Source organism: Giraffa tippelskirchi, chromosome 9 (assembly GCF_054371585.1).
Source record: "Giraffa tippelskirchi isolate mGirTip1 chromosome 9, T2T-mGirTip1v1.2.pri, whole genome shotgun sequence".
In the NCBI taxonomy this organism is placed as follows: Eukaryota; Metazoa; Chordata; class Mammalia; order Artiodactyla; family Giraffidae; genus Giraffa; species Giraffa tippelskirchi.
The window spans coordinates 152,906,925-152,925,360 of NC_137283.1; the positions used below are offsets into that span (position 1 = coordinate 152,906,925).

The 18,436-nt window shown below is 37.1% G+C and overlaps 1 protein-coding gene across 10 annotated transcripts in view; it reads right to left on the reverse strand.

Annotated features, from left to right (window-relative positions):
• The window catches only part of FBXO5 (F-box protein 5), a 141,273-nt gene that overhangs the window by 81,208 nt on the left and 41,629 nt on the right, over positions 1-18,436 (reverse strand). Inside the window, exon 8 of one of the 10 annotated variants that reach the window (XR_014065513.1) lies at positions 11,385-11,472. The exons of 8 other annotated variants lie outside the window; for them this stretch is intronic. Coding sequence is in view for 1 of the 2 variants with exons in the window: in XM_081530301.1 (XP_081386427.1) it covers positions 11,427-11,475 (49 nt within the window). In the remaining variant the exon portion in view is untranslated. Of the gene's footprint in view, positions 1-11,384; positions 11,476-18,436 lie in introns of all 10 variants that reach the window. One more of the 10 variants, XM_081530301.1, reaches the window with a different exon arrangement.

An 18,436-nucleotide genomic window follows, 5' to 3' on the forward strand; every position in this document is an offset into this window, starting at 1 on the left:
AATACAAAATAAAATCACAATATAAAACAACAAATTTCAGTCTTCATCCATTTGAAAGTAATTATATGATGTTCTTATTTATAAGAATACATTAAAATCATTAACCATATTTTTTTCTTAAGATATATGGTTCTTCCATTCTCAGTTATTAATGCTAATGGGAATATTTTATAATGTGGGTCCTCCAGAAGTAATTCTATTTTGTTGTTGCCTTTAGCTAAAGCAATGTTCCAAAATTTAGGTCCTGGCTAACTGGTACTCACTAAGGGGATTAACCTTTTTGATTTAGAAATACATAATTACATCATCTTTCCCAAACTCCAGCTTCCATTTCTCCCTGATTATCCAGACAGCAGGTCGAATCCTTTCCACCAAATGATCTCCTCTTCCTCAATTTCTTACTTCCATTAAAGGCAACACAATTCTCCCTATCACCCAGATTTAGAAACCATACCAAACCATAGCCATACCAAGCAAGAGTCCAATTCCTATCATTTCTAGCACCACAATGTCTCTGAAACTATCTAAACCTGATTCCTGTAAGTAACACTCTCATTCTGTACATAGCATCTCACGTCACTGGTTTCCTACTACCAAAGAATTAATCCCCGGTTGTCTCCAGGGGTATGAAGGGTGAGGCATTCTACTGCTCAGCTTTCTTCAGCTTTTTAGTAACTGCCCAGGCACACATAGCACACCAGTTAATTGTTCTATATTCAGTATCTTTTGTCATTTATTATGACTGCATCAACTTTAGCATACTAGTCCATCCCAAAGGAGATCAGTCCTGGTTGTTCATTGGAAGGACTGATGTTGAAGCTGAAACTCCAATACTTTGGCCACCTCATGCAAAGAGTTGACTCATTGGAGAAGATCCTAATGCTGGGCAGGATTGGGGGCAGGAGGAGAAGGGGACGACAGAGGATGAGATGGCATCACCGACTCGATGGACATGGGTTTGGGTAGACTCTGGGAGTTGGTGATGGAGAGGGAGACCTGGCATGCTGGAACTCATGGGGTCGCAAAGAGTTGGACACGACTGAGCGACTGAACTGAACTGAAAATAATTACTATTGCAAAGTCATGATTGTAGTTATGATTTCTAATATCTATCACTATTATGGTTGGGTTGGCTTTTATCAGAACCCTTTGGCTCATTGCTGAGAGTTTCTGTCATCTGCTAAGAGCTTATCAATATATTAAACTTAAAAAACAACTTACTGCGCACTGACTTTCTATCAAGAATTTGACTAGAGCAAAGAGAATTCAAAAACAAATAAGACACAAACATTTACCTCACAAAGGATAAAATATAGTAAGACAAAAGGTCTTTTCTTAAATAATTATGTGAGCTAAACAAAAATTGCACTCGTGTGCAGTCATGTCCAACTCTTTGCAACCCTATGGACTGTAGCCCCACCAGGCTTTTCTGTCCATTGAATTTTCCAAGCAAGAATACTGGAATGGGTTGTCATTTCCTCCTCCAGGGGAACTTCTGGATCCAGGGATTGAACCTGCATCTAATATATTTTTTATACTTGATGACACAAATTTGATCCAAATCCAAGATCTTACATGGGATCTACCTCACTGAAAGCTTTTTCATCCATAACCCATAAAAATAGGTCAAATTGGGTGCAATAAAGGGTCAGAGTTTCAGTGGGAAAATCTTTAAATTGTACGTACATTCAGATTAAATTAAAATCTCACTAGAAAATCATAATTAGATTCATCTTGCAATAGCAAAAATACTTAAGTATTCGTAGAATGTGCTCATTAGAGTTATTAATATTATACAACACAATCCTGCCATATCATTATTTCTTCTTTTTCCTTTGCAATCTATAATGAAAGAACATTTTGTATCATAACGTTAGGTTTTAGAAAATTGGAAATATATTTCCAATATTTATACATTGTCCAATATGTATAAAATATCATCTGGTTCTAAAGTCAATCTCTCCTAGGATTTTTATTTAGCATAGCTTCCGTATCTGTTAATTCCATCGGTGACTCAGAATTCTTTCTCCTTCTACCAAATATCAGTTACCAAGTCTTATTTATTTTCCAGTCCTGCCAGCTCTTTTCCTATTAAATTGAAGAATCTGAGAAGCTACGGAAGGAATTACAATTACCACCTTAGAAGATTTGTGTCAAGATGAATGAAATTATAGACTGTGAAGTGCTTTGAACTTTCACAAGAAATGTGCTACAATAAATTTAAAGTTTTATTCATTCCACTAAAGTAGCATCATTTTACACTTTGTCAGAAATTAGAATGTGGTATAAAATCTTCCAGCCAACTGCCCCTAAAATATGAGTATCACGTTCATTTCTTATGACTGAGATATATCTGTATTCTGAGTTTTAACAACTGATAATCACCGACTCAATGGACGTGAGTTTGGGTAAACTCCGGGAGTTGGTGATGGACAGGGAGGCCTGGCATGCTGCGGTTCATGGGGTCACAAAGAGTTGGACACCACTGAGCGATTGAACTGAACTGAATCTCCACTTGGTCACAAACTGTAGTAGCCTATGTCTTAAGGACTTTCTAGGTGTATGTGATGGATGGACTACTATGTATTCAAAAACATTGTGCCCGTGGCTAAAGTTGGTTATGGGGCAGACTTTATCAATGACTCATGATGCCCATTTCTACAACTAGGGGAAGTGTAAAGAGCTGCAGTGTGTAGATAAAGATGTAGAAGGTGGCCACTTCTTCTGTCATTCAGCCTTGGCCATTTAACGGACACTCCTTGAAAGTTGGAGAGTTCCAAATCTTTTTTTCTTGGCAAAGAAACTTTGTAGAGAATTTTTCAAAAGTCTAGATGGTACATTTACCAAGATTGTGGATCAATTTAATATTTCTATAGCCCTCAGGTTACTATGTTTAATACATGAACAATTATAGATTAAACGTGATATCCTCATATCATAAGTGATATTGCCAAATATGGTCACCTAATGTTGCATATGATTATGTTCATGTTTAGTTGCTAAGTCATGTCTGTCTCTGTAAGCCAAAGGACTATAGTCTGCCAGGCTCTCTGTCCATGGGATTTCCCAGGCAAGACTACTAGAGAGGGTTGCCATTTCCTCCTCCAGGGGATCTTCCCGACCCAGGGATTGAACCCATGTCTCTTTCATTTGCAGGTAGATTCTTTACCACCAAGCCATTAAGGAGACCATTAAGGATGAGGTAAAAGCATGTTCACAAATGCTACAGGCTCATAAAGAAAACTTCACAAAAGAATTGAGATTTTATGTAGTATTAATGAACATTGAAAGGGCATTCTAAGCAGCTAAGTTACAAGCCAAACATAGCACAGATGGGAGATTATGTAGTGAAACAATGGACATAGGAGAAATCCAGGAAGTTAGACTGATTGTCAGGAGTAGAAAATATTCAGGATTCAGAGTAGACTTTACCCAATAAGTAATGTGGAACCTCTAAGAATTATAACAGCAAAAATTATTATGAAAGGTATATTTTAAGATTCACCTGGCAATTGAATGTGCAGTGTATCAGTGAAAACAAATTAGAAGAATATCATTGTAATTAAAATTTGGTGATAAGAATCTGAATTATGGCAGTTTGACAATAGCTTATTCTTTATACATCCCTGAATAAATGATGCAATTACAAAGGAATTAGTAAGTATACGAACTAAACAAAAATGATTGAGATTTGAGAACTAGTATAAATATATGCACCCTAGAAAAGTAAACATTACCACCAACTACTAAGGAAAAATATGCCAACCATTCATTTCTACATTTTGTATTCTTAATAATATCACATGAGCCTAAACAAATAAAATATAGCAATTAATCTTCCTAATTAACTTATTTGATTTAAAAATTTTTTACTATATACTTTTCTTTCTTCTGTAACTATTTAAAGATTCAAATGAGAAGATTGCATCCAATTAAAAAGTGAATTCAATTTAAAATATTGAAAAAATATAGACATGTAAGTTATTTTACATTTAGTGAAATAAAATATTATATTGTATTATAAATGGAAAAATATAAAGTGATATATATATATATGTGTAACTATATATGCGGGCTTTTCAAGTGACTCAGTGGTAAGAAGTCCACCTGCCAAGCAGGAGACACCAGTTCTGGGTTGGGAAGCCCTGGGTTGGGAAGATTCCCTGGAGAAGGAAAAGGCAACTCAATCCAAAATTCTTGGCTGGGAAATCCCGTGGACAGAGGAGCCTGGTGGGCTACAGTCCACGGAGTCTCAAAGAGTCAACCACCACTTAGCGACTAAAACAACAACTGTGATAGAAAGCTACATCAGCACCCTTTGTGTTTAAATATGTTGGAACCAGAAGGACTTTTTTCATCTTTTTCTTTTTTTTCCCAAAATGTCTATAATGACAGTGGTTATATTTTGTAACTGAATGGGAACACATGCATTAAAAAGGAAGTTCTAAATAATTTCTCTAAAGTTCACATTGCTCCTGATTCTTCTGGAATCAGTTTAAATCAACTTATCTACTCAATGCCAATTCTCTCACAGATCTAAGTGCTTAACATGGAATTCAAAAACTGAAGTGCAGGGTTCTAATATATTAACTGAAATTTGAAATAGCATTTAGATAATTAATTGGCAGTGAAGAACACGGGAAAGAAGGTATTGAATTACTTCGATAAGGCAGTAGCATGCATACATAAGAATTGTTAAAAGAATAACACAGGAAACTTGTTTCATTAAGCCCACTCTATACGTTGAGTGAAAAAAACCAGTCGTTCTGATGCAATAAACATTGTATTTACATCTCAATAGTTTGAAGCACACATATCCAGTGCATTGTGCAGTTCTTAAGGACTCAACCATATTCTTTAAAGTACTTCCTTCATAAGAGGTATATTATGTAATAGTAGAACACATCCATGTTTGCTACAAAAATTCAATAAAACACGCTAATGATCTTCTAAAATATTTATCTACTTGAGTGAATTAACTAAGTACACAATGAAAATTACTTTAGTTCTCCACAGCTATTTACCCACGTGGTGTGTTCTCTGCACAGATTTCACAAATGCTTCTCAGAGATGCAGGCTGCATTCTAGGTGCACTGAATGAAGGCTATTGTACTGACCTAAATTTATAGATGAAGACTCCATAAAGTAATAAGCAAGGTAAAGCATAATACTGAAGTACCTTGATTACATGCCTCTTTTAGTCACAGCTGTATATTTTCCTTGGGGAATAACTCTTGAAAGAATTTGAGAGCCAAGCTGAAATTTTAAAGTATATGACCAAAAATCACAAATAGCAAGGTCAAAAGACAGATGACAGATTTCAAAAATTAATTTGGCTTCCCAGGTGGTGCTAGTGGTAAAGAATCCACCTGCCAACGCAGGAAATATGAGACGTGGGTTCAGTCCCTGGGTCAGGAAGATCCCCTGGAGAAGGAAATGGCAACCCACTACAGTATTCTTACCTAGAGTATCCCACTGACAGAGGAGCCTGGTGGGCTACAGTCCATGGGGTTGCAAAGAGTCAGACACAATTGAAGCAACTCAGCATGCACCAATATATGTTATAATAAAGATCTATATTCCTAATACATAAATAACCTAAAATCTGAGAAAAAGCATAAAAACCAATGAAATGTCAATCAAAATCCTAGCAGGAAATTTAATGGAAAATGTCAATATGATTCTAAATATACATACAAAAGTCCAGGAAATAACCAAAACCATCCTGAAAAAAATAAAATTGGAAAATTTGCACTGTCATAAATCAACATGGGTTTGGGTGGACTCCGGGAGTTGGTGATGGACAGGGAGGCCTGGTGTGCTGCGGTTCATGGGATCTGAAAGAGTCGGACACGACTGAGGGACTGAACTGAACTGAAATCAAAATTATTAATAAATTAACAATATTAAAATTGTACTGGTGAAAAGCTCTAGACCAATTAAACAAAATAGAGACTCACATATATATATGAAAACTTGATTTTTCTCAAAGGTGGAGTTGCAAAGCAATAGAGAAAGGATGGTGTTTCTGAATAAATAGTGCTGTTCTAAATGTAAACTGAGAAAAAAAGAATCTTGACCACTAAGATGATATTTTATATAAAAAGTGAAAATAAATTCCATATGTAAAGAGAAAATAATAAAGCTTCTGGAAAATATTATAAAAGACTGTATATACGATCCTGGGGTTATCAAACATTTCTTAGTCAGAACACAAAAATCATAAAATAAGACAGAGATAAATTAAGATTCATTAAAATTAACTTTTTCTGTTCACCAAGTGATAACATTAAGTGAAAAATTATAGCCTGGGAATAGATATATGCAATTTATATATTTAAAAAGGGCTCATTTGAATACATAAGAACACTTGCAAACCAATAAGAAAGAAACATAAAATGCAATAGGAAAATAGACTAGCTGGATGGACATTCCCCCCTCAGAAAAAGGAAGTGTTCTCATCCTTATTTTTCAGGAGGTAAATGAAAATTAAAATCACAATAAAATGCCACTACACTTTCACTTCACTTCAGTTCAGTCACTCAGTCATGTCCAACTCTTTGCAACCCCATGGACTGCAGCATGTCAGGCCTCCCTGTCCATAACCAACTCCCAGAGTCTACTCAAACTCATGTCCATTGAGTCGGTGATGCCATCCAACCATCTCATCCTCCGTTGTCCCCTTCTACTCTCGCCTTCAACCTTTCCCAGCATCAGGGTCTTTTCAAATGAATCAGTTCTTCGAATCAGGTGGCCCAAGTATTGGATCTTCAGCTTCAGCATCAGTCCTTCCAATGAATATTCAGGACTGATTTCATTTAGGATGGACTTGTTGGATCTCCTTGCAGTCCAAGGGGCTCTCACTTTCACTAGAGTGGCTAAAATTTAATGACTGATAATAACAATTGTAAAATAATAGAACTCTCATACATGGCTGGTGGGAGCATAAATTAGTACAACCACTTTAAAAAAGCGTTTACTCGTATCTACCAAACCTGAATATATGTAGCAGTATATATTCTATGGGCTTTCCTGGTAGCTCAGTGGTAAAAAGTCTACCTGCCAAGCAGGAGACATAGGTTTGATCCCTGGGTTGGACGATCCCTTGGAAAAGGAAATGGCAACCCACTCCAGTATTCTTGCCTGGAGAACCACATGGATAGAGGAGCCTGGTGGGCTATAGACCATGGAGTCTCAAAAGAACTGGACACAACTTAGCAACTAAACAACAATAATAAGTCCTATGCCTCAGCAAATCTATAACCCACTCTTGATAGACAACCAGTAGAAATGTATATGCACGTTAAAAGTTATGAACAAGAATATTTGCACAGTCTCAAACCTGAAAAAATTCCAAATATCTATAAACAGTAGAATGGATAAGTAAAATACAGTATGTTCACTCAATAGAAAGCTAAACAGCAATGAAAAGAACTGTTTCTATTTGAGACAACATAAAGAATCTTATAAACCTAATATTTTTTAAAATAAGCCAGATACAAAAGCAAAACAAAGCAAAAACAAAAAACAACCATACTACATGGCTCCATTTATTAAAGCCAAAAATAAACAAAAGTAATATATGGTATCAGAGGCCATGAGAATGGTCACTGCTGGGTTGGTAAGAAGCTGTAGTTGGCGTAGAGCAGTGGGGCTTGAAATGCTGGTAATTTTAATTCCTGATCCAGGTGTTGGTCACATGAGATTTACTTTATGGTAAGTAATAAATCTATTAAAAATTTTACAAATTTCTGATTATATTTCCTGTCAATTAAATTTACTTTTTAATATAATTTATGTTTAAAACAATTACTCTCCAGCACCCTCTCCAGCACCCACATCCACACACTTTCTTTTTTCTGTATATCCAGTTCCGAAAATGGCACATCTACTCTTCTTCAAATACCTATGCCCAACTGAAAATGCATTATCCTAGTCTAAAAAGAGACACAAAAAGTCATGCCCAGTTGCTGAAATGTGCTCTGAGTTTAAGATCTCTGGAGGCTGTGAAGTTCTCTTGGTGAGTTTCAAATTGGCTCCTTATGGTCCAGCAAGTGATAAATTGGTCTAGCTTAGTGATGAAGCTGATCATTCCAACAAGCTCACAAAGCCACAGTAAAGGATAAACAATATCACAATCACCAAAAAAGCTTCCATGTGAAAAACAGAAGAGGAAGGGCCATGGAGAGTGGAGTGGTCTGAGGCGTGTATCCCAGTGGGAAGAAGAGAAGTGATTTCCTGCTCCGTATTAGAATGAAGTCCTCAGGGGACAGCCTGATTTTGAGGACCTTCCTGCCACACCTGAAGGAAGCAAAGGGAAGACTCCTTTTCTGAAACTGCAATGCTTTGGCACCTCTCTTCTTGTTGGTATATTTGAAGGGATGATGATTGTCTTTGCTTAGGACCTTGTATGGTTCTCTTTTCAGACGCTGGAACTTACTGGCAGTGTTGCTGCTGCTAAGTCACTTCCATCATGTCTGACTCTCTGTGACGCCATGGACTGTAGCCCACCAGACTCCTCTGTCCATGGGATTCTCCAGGCAAGAATACAGGAGTGTGTTGCCATTTCCTTTTCCAGATGATCTTCCCAAACCATGGATCAAACCCGCGTCTCATGTCTCCTGCATTTACAGGCAGGTTCTTAACCACGAGAGCCACTGGCAATAAACTCCCTTAAAATTCCAACTCAGCGCTAAGCAATTATTCATCCCACAAATATTTACTAGATGTATATAGTTTTCCAGATATTACACTAGAAGCTTGGGGTACATCAGGGAGCACAACAAACACAAATCCTTAGCTTCAAGGAGATTAAATTCTAGTGGGAGCAGGCTGACAACAGTGCTTTACTGTCTGAGCCGCCAGGGAAGACCCAACAAGGAACACAATAATTACTAAATGTGCACTTCAGAAAGCAATTAGTGCTGGTAAATAAAGAAGTAGAGCTTGATCTATTAGGGAAAGGAGGACTAGGACTAGAGGACAGAGAAATAACAGAAGGAGAGTTGGCAAAATTTAAATATTTGTATGGTCAGAGGAGCCATTTTGGGAAAGTAAGATTTGAACAAAGACGTGTGGGAAAGAGACATTCAGCCAAACAGATACCTAAGGCAAGAGAATTCAAAGGGGTGGAAAATAAAGAAAATTCCCTCAGAGGTAGCATGCCTGACAAGTCTAAGGAATATAAGCTGAAAGGATTTTTTGGTTTGGTTTTTGTTTTGTTTCTAATTCTGACTCAATGGACTATTCAAATGATTCCTTCTTTTCTGAGTTTCAGACTCTATTTTGCAATTGTTTAACATATGTCTTATTTTACATTTCACATCCAACTCAGGTTTACTTCTGAAAACATTTGGTCTGCTATTACAGTTGCAGAAGATCCTTTTTTTCCCCCGACCATATATTCTATTACATATAGTGCAGTAGTTTACAAAATGGATTTTTGGTGTAAGAAAGACCTGGCTTTGAATCTTGGCTCTCTTGTGTGCTAACTGGGTTGTCATTGTTTTTCAGTCACTAAGTCATATCTGACTCCTTTCGACTCCATGGACTGAACCGGGTATCTTCTAGCAATTTACTTAATCTCCTTTAACCACAGTTTTTCTAATCTATAGAATAGGAATTACAATAGGATCTTAGTATAACCACATTCAGTTCAGTTCATGTCTGAACTTCAGTTCATGTCTCAGTCATATCTGAATCTTTGTGACCCCATGGACTGCAGCATGCCAGGCCTCCCTGTCCATCACCAACTCCTGGAGTTTACTCAAACTCATGTCCATTGAGTCGGTGATGCCATCCAACCATCTCATCCTCTGTCGTCCCCTTCTCCTCCTGCCTTCAATCTTTCCCAGCATCAGGGTCTTTTCCAATGAGTCAGTTCTTCACATCAGATGGACAAAGTATTGGAGTTTCATATTCAGCATCAGTCCTGCAGTGAATGTTCAGGACTGATTTCCTTTAGGATGGACTGGTTGGATCTCTTTGCAGTACAAGGGACTCTCAAGAGTCTTTTCCAACACCACAGTTCAAAAGCATCAATTCTTCAGAACTCAGCTTTCTTTATAGTCCAACTCTCACATCCATACATGACTACTGGAAAAACCATAGCTTTGACTAGATGGACCTTTGTTGGCAAAGTAATGTCTCTCCTTTTTAATAGGTTGTCTAGGTTGGTCATAACTTTTTTCTCAAGGAGCAAGTGTCTTTTAATTTCATGGCTGCTGTCACCATCTGCAGTGATTTTAGAGCCCAAGAAAATAAGTCTCTCACTGTTTCCATTGCTTCCCCTCTATTTGCCATGAGGTGATGAGACCAGATGCCATGGTCTTAGTTTTCTGAATGTTGAGTTTTAAGCCAGCTTTTTCAGTCTCCTCTTTCACTTTCATCAAGAGGCTCTTTAGTTCTTCAGTTTCTGCCATAAGAATGGTATCATCTGCATATCTGAGGTTACTGATATTTCTCCTGGCAATCTTGATTCCAGTTTGTGCTTCATCCAGCCCAGCGTTTCTCATGATATACTCTGCATAAAAGTTAAATAAGTAGGGTGACAGTATACAGCCTTGATGTACTCCTTTCCCAATTTGGAACCAGTCTGTTGTTCCATGTCAGTTCTAACTGTTGCTTCCTGACCTGCATACAGATTTCTCAGGAGACAGGTCAGGTGGTCTGGTATTCCCATCTCTGTAATAATTTTCCACAGTTTGTGGTGATCCACACAGTCAAAGGCTTTGGCATAGTCAATAAAGCAAAGTAGATGTTTCTCTGGAACTCTCTTGCTTTTTCATTGATCCAACGGATGTTGGCAATTTGATCTCTGGTTCCTCTGCCTTTTCTAAATCCAGCTTGAACATCTGGAAGTTCACAATTCATATATTATTGAAGCCTGGCTTGGAGAATTTTGAGCATTACTTTGTTAGCATGTGAGATGAGTGCAATTATGCGGTAGTTTGAGCATTCTTTGGCATTGCCATTCTTTGGCATAATCACGTTATCTTAACTGAAATAATCATAAAGATTTTAGTGCATTATTTGTCATATAGGAAAGATTCAAAATGGTTAACTATTAGGTGTTACTACTATTTATTGAAAGAATTGCTTTGGGGAAGATGAAAATAATTGCAAAAAGACAATAAATATTTTAAACATAGACTTTATAATTCATAGCTTCTGATGAGTTATTAAACTCCACAAGTAATCTTAGCATCATCTATTTATAGTTTTAAGATGTAAGGAAGAGAAAACCAGAGACATAGTGGGCCTATCAGGAGACCAATTGTTGATAAGAAAGCATATAAATATACTTGATATACAGTATGATTAAAATGTATGTCTGCATTTTAATTATAACAATACCAATAAATCTACCAAAACTTTATGAATACCGTGGTGCCAGGCAACGCACTTCATTTTGCAAAAGGTCTGGATTAAGGATACAACTTCCGTTCAGCGACGAGAGCACTGTTGCGCATTCTGCTGACAATGAAATATTATGCAATTAGTGTCAAGGACTGTTTGAGTGGAGAGAAGGGTGAGCTGCATAATTAGAAGCTAATTACAGGGAGAGATCCAGGCTGCAGATATTTGTAGAATATTTCTTTTCTGACAAAATGCAGAATATTATGTGACATTATGGTAATCAGCTGATTTCTAGGATGAAATGGGGCAGCAAACGATTGTTATCCTAAATTAACAGGAAGTGCTCCCTGTGTCCATTATTTCATACTTAAATTTCATATTCTTTCATAATCAACCAAAATACAAACGATTTTGCCACCCGTGTGTCCAAGAAGAGCTGAGAAGGATAGATACGAAGCTATTTTCCACCTGAAAGAATAGGGAATTTGCAGACTTTTATGAACTGTTTTCTGATTCTTCAAGTTTGTAATAAACAAATTCTTGCCCACTAAATGAAAATGCAGAATCAGAAACTAAGTAACACAGCTTGTATTTTCTTTCCTGTATTCAATGACTCAATCTCTGCTCAGGGCATCTAAAATATCTCAAAAGGTAGGACAACAACCATACTTCCTCTCCAAGAAGGAAGGAATCAGGGAATCTGTCACAGAATCAAGGACAGAATCTCTAGCCAAGAAAGTTAGAATAAACAGATCTTGAATACCAAAAAGGATGGGAGAGGGCTCTGAAATGTTTTCATTACTTTTAGTAAGCGTAGGTCCCAGTTAGTAGGTGTAGAAGCTGACTGTGATGATCAGGGAATCTGTCACAGAATCAAGGACAGAATCTCTAGCCAAGAAAGTTAGAATAAACAGATCTTGAATACCAAAAAGGATGGGAGAGGGCTCTGAAATGTTTTCATTACTTTTAGTAAGCGTAGGTCCCAGTTAGTAGGTGTAGAAGCTGACTGTGATGCATAGGATTATAGCTGATTATTGTACATTTCAAACCAAAAATCAAGTGCCATCATTTAACACACAGTGTGAAAACAGACAGAAAACATGAAGTTCAGGCTGCCCCAGAATAAGTTATTTGAATGGTCATGAAAAATATAAATCTAAAATGTACTGAAATAACCATATTAAAGGGGCTTCTCAGGTGGCTCAGTGGGTAAAGAATCTGCCTGCAATGCCTGAGATGCAGGACACTCAGGTTCAATCCCTGGGTCAGGAAGATCTCCTGGAGGAAGACATGACAACTCATTCCAGTATTCTTACCTGGAGAATCCCTTGGACAGAGAAGCCTAGTGGCTACAGTCCATAGGGTCACAAAGAGTTGGAGGCGACTGAGCACACACACAAGCATAGTATAAAGTCACTTTTATGCAGCACTTGACAGTTTGCAAGCTGCCTTCATGCACATGATTACTTTCCCCAGTATCTTGTGCGTTATCGCAGGAGCTGAGACTTTCATTCATTCATCTTGTAACCTTCAGGCCTCCCAAGTTCCCTGGGTGCCCAGCTGGTACCAGTCGTAGTCAGGAAGCCCTCTTCTTCCTAAGCGCTGGTCCCAACTCTATAAAGCTCTCCAATTAACTTCTAATTTTTTTCTTTTTTATTTCGGTATAATTGCTTTACTACATTGTGTTGTTTTCTGCAGGAGTACAAACTGAATCAGCTATCAGCTGTATGTACACATGTATCCCCTTTCTCTTAGACCTCCCTCCCACTGCCTCCACAGTCCCACCCCTCTAGCCCACCACAGAGCGCTGAACTGAGCTCTCTGTGCTGTGCAGCAGGGTCCCCTTGGCTACCTGTTTTACACATGGTCGTGTATATATGTCAGTGCTACCCTTCCAATTCATCCCACCCTCCTCTTCCCCTCTATGTCTACACATCCGTTCTCTCCTTCTTTTTCTCTAATCCTGCAACGGAAATAGGTTCATCTGTACCATTTTTCTAGATTCCACATATCTAGATTTAATAATCCCAGTCATTTACTCTTTTATCCCAGCCTTGGAAGTGAACGTACTTCCTTCAGTTACTCCCTCTGTGAATCCAAAATCCTACGCATTTGAATTTTCAGTTCTCTAATATCTGACTGGTGATTCTTCATATCAAGTCCTATTAAATTAACTGGTGTGGTTTCTCTTTTTTGACATAATCCTGACTGATAAAGGAAAGAGGATTCACATAAGGTCCAGAACTGGAATAGGGCATTGGCTGAGTTCATCACTTTGAAATTTTACCACCTGTACCCCTGACATCCAGATCTTTGTACACAAATAATTTTTAAAACTTTTTTATTATTTAAATGGGCTTTTCCATTGGGATCTTGCTGTAAAGTTGAATCAGCTTCCATATCCCACTCTTCCAACTGGTGAATGCATTAGAGCTTCTAATAATGATCATTAGAAACTTCCTGATGCTGGCTAATTTTCTTGGAAATAGATGCCTTTGACTTTAGTTTTTACACCTTCATTTTGAGAGTGACATGCCAGAGCTGATAGAAGAAATAGAAATAAGTGAAGGAACCAAGACAAATATTTCCTTTAGTCTATTTCCTTGATGAAAAGGAAAAGAAATACATTAAACTGAGAGTCCGGGCCCAGTCATCAACTGCTCTGTGGGAGAAATGTCAGGTGGATTGGCCTTTTGCTTTTTGAGGTTTTATTAAGCACTCTGAGAAACTTAGGTCTCTTTGTGTTGAAATGGAACAATCACATCAAATGTTGAAGCAGCTCTTTAAAGAAAGTGTTTCAAACATTTTGAAAAAATGTTTCTAAGGAGTCATTTCTGAAGCTAGCTGATTTAGTTTATTTTGACCTAAAAATAAGCAGCCACTATAGAGACTAAGATACTGTAGCACAATCTTTTAAAGAACTCTGTTTGGTTGCTAAGTCAAATAATTTCCAAATCTTATCCATCAACAACCCCCTAGTTAAACCTGTGTTCAGTTAGAAAGGCTCAGCTTTGTCACTTGTATAGGTCTTCTTGCCATATTCCTTCTTTTGCTATTTCAACCAACAATTCTTTTTAGAAGGATTTTCCTTCTTATTGTCATTTTCAAATAAAATCTTGAAAAATCTTCAAATCACTACTTTCTAAAAAGAAAATAAACCTCTGGAAATCATTTAATGTCTTCATTTTTCCAGGTCCAAGTCCGGCACCATCCTTCTCTCATTCAATAAATACTTTTGATCACCACTCTGCGCCAAGTCCTGTGATACTGTGCCAAGCATTGGAAATAGACAACTTGAATCCAGAGCCTGCCCTCAAGGAGCTGTTTCTTAAGGTGAATAAATGTTTACAATACAAGATTTGATATGGTAACTAGTAAAAGAAGGAAACAGAGAGCAATGAAAATCCAGGGAAGGACACACTAATCTCAATTGAAGAAGATCAGAAATAGAAAACATGACATTTAGATTTGATCCAGTGCTGAAAAATTTCACCACACAGCCGGGTGGGTGGCATGTTAACTATAGCAGAATAGACTAGAATTAAATGAATTAAGACTTGAATTAGATATACCCACAAAATAGGAAACAAACTTCAGGAAATGAATTTAGCTATAGCTTCTCGTACTTAAAGTATGGTCCAACAGTAACAAAAGAGCAGTGTTGAGTATGATGTTGACTTAAACCAAACAGCATTGGCAGGGTTAAAATATTTGTTTGCTCCATGGCCGCACATCCCATTATGCTGTATTTAAAACAAAAATTTGCCTTTAATTTCCGTTTTAATTTTATCTCTATCTGAAACACAAACAGCATTGATAAACCACACAGAAGAAAAGTTTGAGCTAGAAAGACATAACCAAGCTCAGCATCGTAGCAAATGAAACTGCTCTTGAGAAGAAAAGGGCAGTCTTGTCACAAGACAATCTGTTTCAAAAATCAGGACATTTATGCTAAATTGTGTCCAATTCTATGGGGCACCACCCAGCTGAAATAGAGCCAGGCCACCTGATTCCTTCTTCCACTGGTAAAGACCATGTCATATGAACCAGCTGCCATGGATATGGTTCAGAAATCTGTCCCTAAAAAGAACTCTGGGCCATCTGTGCTTATAGTTCTATTAATAGAATGTTCTCCAAATCATAAACCTTCATCCAATAACCCACATCAAGACCTTCTCCAACAGGAGATTTCAAGACCAGAACTCACTGGCATTCCTGTATTCCATTGAGAGGGTACCTGATTTGAAGAAAAGGAGGGTCAGGGTTTTGGTGGGAACAAAATAATATTGTAAATTCCTTGAGAACAAAAGTGTATCTTTTCACCTTCATTTTGCTAGAGTCAGGCACTGTGCTTGACAAAAAGAATGTATATTGAATTTTATTGAAGCAACTTGTAGGTGCCAAGCACAGTTTGGCAAGTTTCACAAGGTTATCCCTTGATGGAAAGAATAGTTTTTACAGTCCTAAAGGAAGATAAGGAAATTTAGGCTCATTGGTTTAGTAATTTACCCAAGTTGATGTACATAGTGACAGAGCCAAGATTTAGACACAGAATGACTTTATTCTACACCTCTATTTAGCAAATTTCATCATTTCATTTTTTTTCTTTTTTCTTTTTTTTTGGTCTTTTTGTTTTGCTTTAGAACTTCAGCTTTGACTGTGATTTGTTTTTCTTGAGCAAACCTCTGATACAAGTTCTCTATGGCTCATAAGAGAAAGGTGAAATGACTAATAAAGTGAGGCTGAAAGAGCAGTGAGATTTTTAGAAAATTTATATTTAGGAGAAAAAATGTGGAAGCAGCAACAAAGAGTTTGAAACACAGGAAAGAGTGAAACCAGGCAGGAAATATATGTTTGATAAACTTCAGAGAAATGGCAGAATACACTAAAGAAAAGAAATAAAAAGAATGTTTATTTGATTCATGTCAACGTATGGCAAAAACCACTACAATATTGTAAAGTAATTAGCCCCCAACTAAAATAAATAAATTTATTAAAAAAAAATAAATCTCCAAGCTGAGAATAAAAAAAAAGAATGTTTATTTTATTTAGATTTTTTTTTAAAAAAGAAAAGCTTTGCCAAACCGATCATTTTCTCTTCAACATCAGGCAGTTGGTAGATGTCAGAAACATTGCAAAGATATCTAAAGACATTGATGCAAAAGATGAGACTAGCGTTCTCATACTAATGTGCTGGTGAGGAAATACCAGGGCTGACCCTGACCACAGATCCTTATGGTATTTGTCCACTGAAGCTCTGCTCTTAAGAACAGCATCAGATAAGAGACATGATTAGTGAAGATGACAGAGAAATTTCAAAATGCAGTCTGAATCCAAGCATATATCCTATGACTCTATATACATGTATGTATTAATGGAGACCAGACTTGAAATTCTCCCAGGCAGACAAAACCATTTCAGCCATGTAAGCAAAGCTAAATCCAGCTTATTTCATGGACATAATGGAAAGTTAACTTGAGTTATTTCTCATTAATGCCTCTGATCATCATAAACAAGTCTCCCTGTTCACAATTTGTTCCTCACTCAATGAAATAGTCATATAAAGTAAAGCTATCTGGATTTTCTCTTAAATACATATATATATATACATATATCTTTTGTAGAGTATAAACAGAACACTGCATGATATATACAGCATATAATATATACTTATACATGACATACTCTGTAATGTTCTATATATTATATACATAACTGATAACATAATACTGCCAAGGATAAATGTAGGAAAGAAAGTTACTAAAAATACGTTAAAATTTTTTGATATAGAGACTTTCCTGGTGGTCCAGTGGTTAAGAATCTACCTGCCAATGCAGGGGATGTGGGTTCAATCCCCGGTCAGGGAACTAAGATCCCACATGCCATGGGGCAACTAAGACCCAACACAAACACATAAATAAATACTAAAAAAAATTTTTGATATAGAAGTTGGAATACAAGTCAAGTGAGCAAATCATCTAAGAAAAATGGTAATATAGGTTTTTTTGTTTGTTTTATTTTATAAAAATGTTTGATGAACAGCATACTCACCTTTGGTCTTTGTTTAATGAAATCACCTACATATATTTTTGTAATTGCCAACATTTGTTTTGACTTTTTTCTCAACTGCTGTTTTCTTTCAGCCCCTTGGAGAAATTATTTAGGAGAATGGGCAGATTCTTGTTTAAATTTTTGCAGACCCTTTGATAACATACGATGATGGCAGAACTTGGCCTCAAGTTATCTTCTGAACAGCAGCTTTCCCAAATAGGCTCTAACAGAAACCTCAGTGATCTTTGGAATGGTGAAACTGCATGAGTCATCATTGTAGGAAAATTGGACTTAGGCATCTGTGCAGTCCATTTTTCAGAGGATCAATCCCACCTCAGTGCATACATATGCAATGAAGTCATGTATGTTCAGTCTCCCAGTCGTGTCCAACTCTTTGCAACACCATAGACTGCAGCATGCCAGGCCTCCCTGCCCCCTCACTATCTCCTAAACTTTGCCCAAGTTCATGTCCATTGAGTTGGTGATGCCATCCAGCCGTCTCATGCCCTAATGTCTCTTCTCCTTATGCTCTCAGTATTTCCTAGCATCAGGGACTTTTCCAATGAGTTGGCTGTTCACATCAGATGACCAAAATACTGGAGCTTCAGCTTCAGTCATGTATAGGTCCAGTTATTAACACTTAATCAAGTCAAGTAAAAATTTCCTATGATTTAGTGGTTAATGGTAACCATATTTATTTGAAACTCTATGTAGTTTATAAAGATCAAGAAGATGAGTAATTAAAAATTGCCCATATAAAAAATTAGTGTCCAAAATCCATTGTAGTTTTGCACTCAGAATGAAGATTCATATGAAATAGTGCATGCACTTCACACAAAACACTAATTCAAGGTTGCTTTTCCATAGTTGGTATTTCAACCCCCATTACTAACAATGGATGAATTTCCTAGAGGCCATCGGTCCCTCTGCATGCAAGGACAGACATTCCCTGAAATTTCACGAGAAATACCTCACTTAATTCGAATCATATTGAAGCTGGTAGAACAAATTGTCCATAAGAAGATGA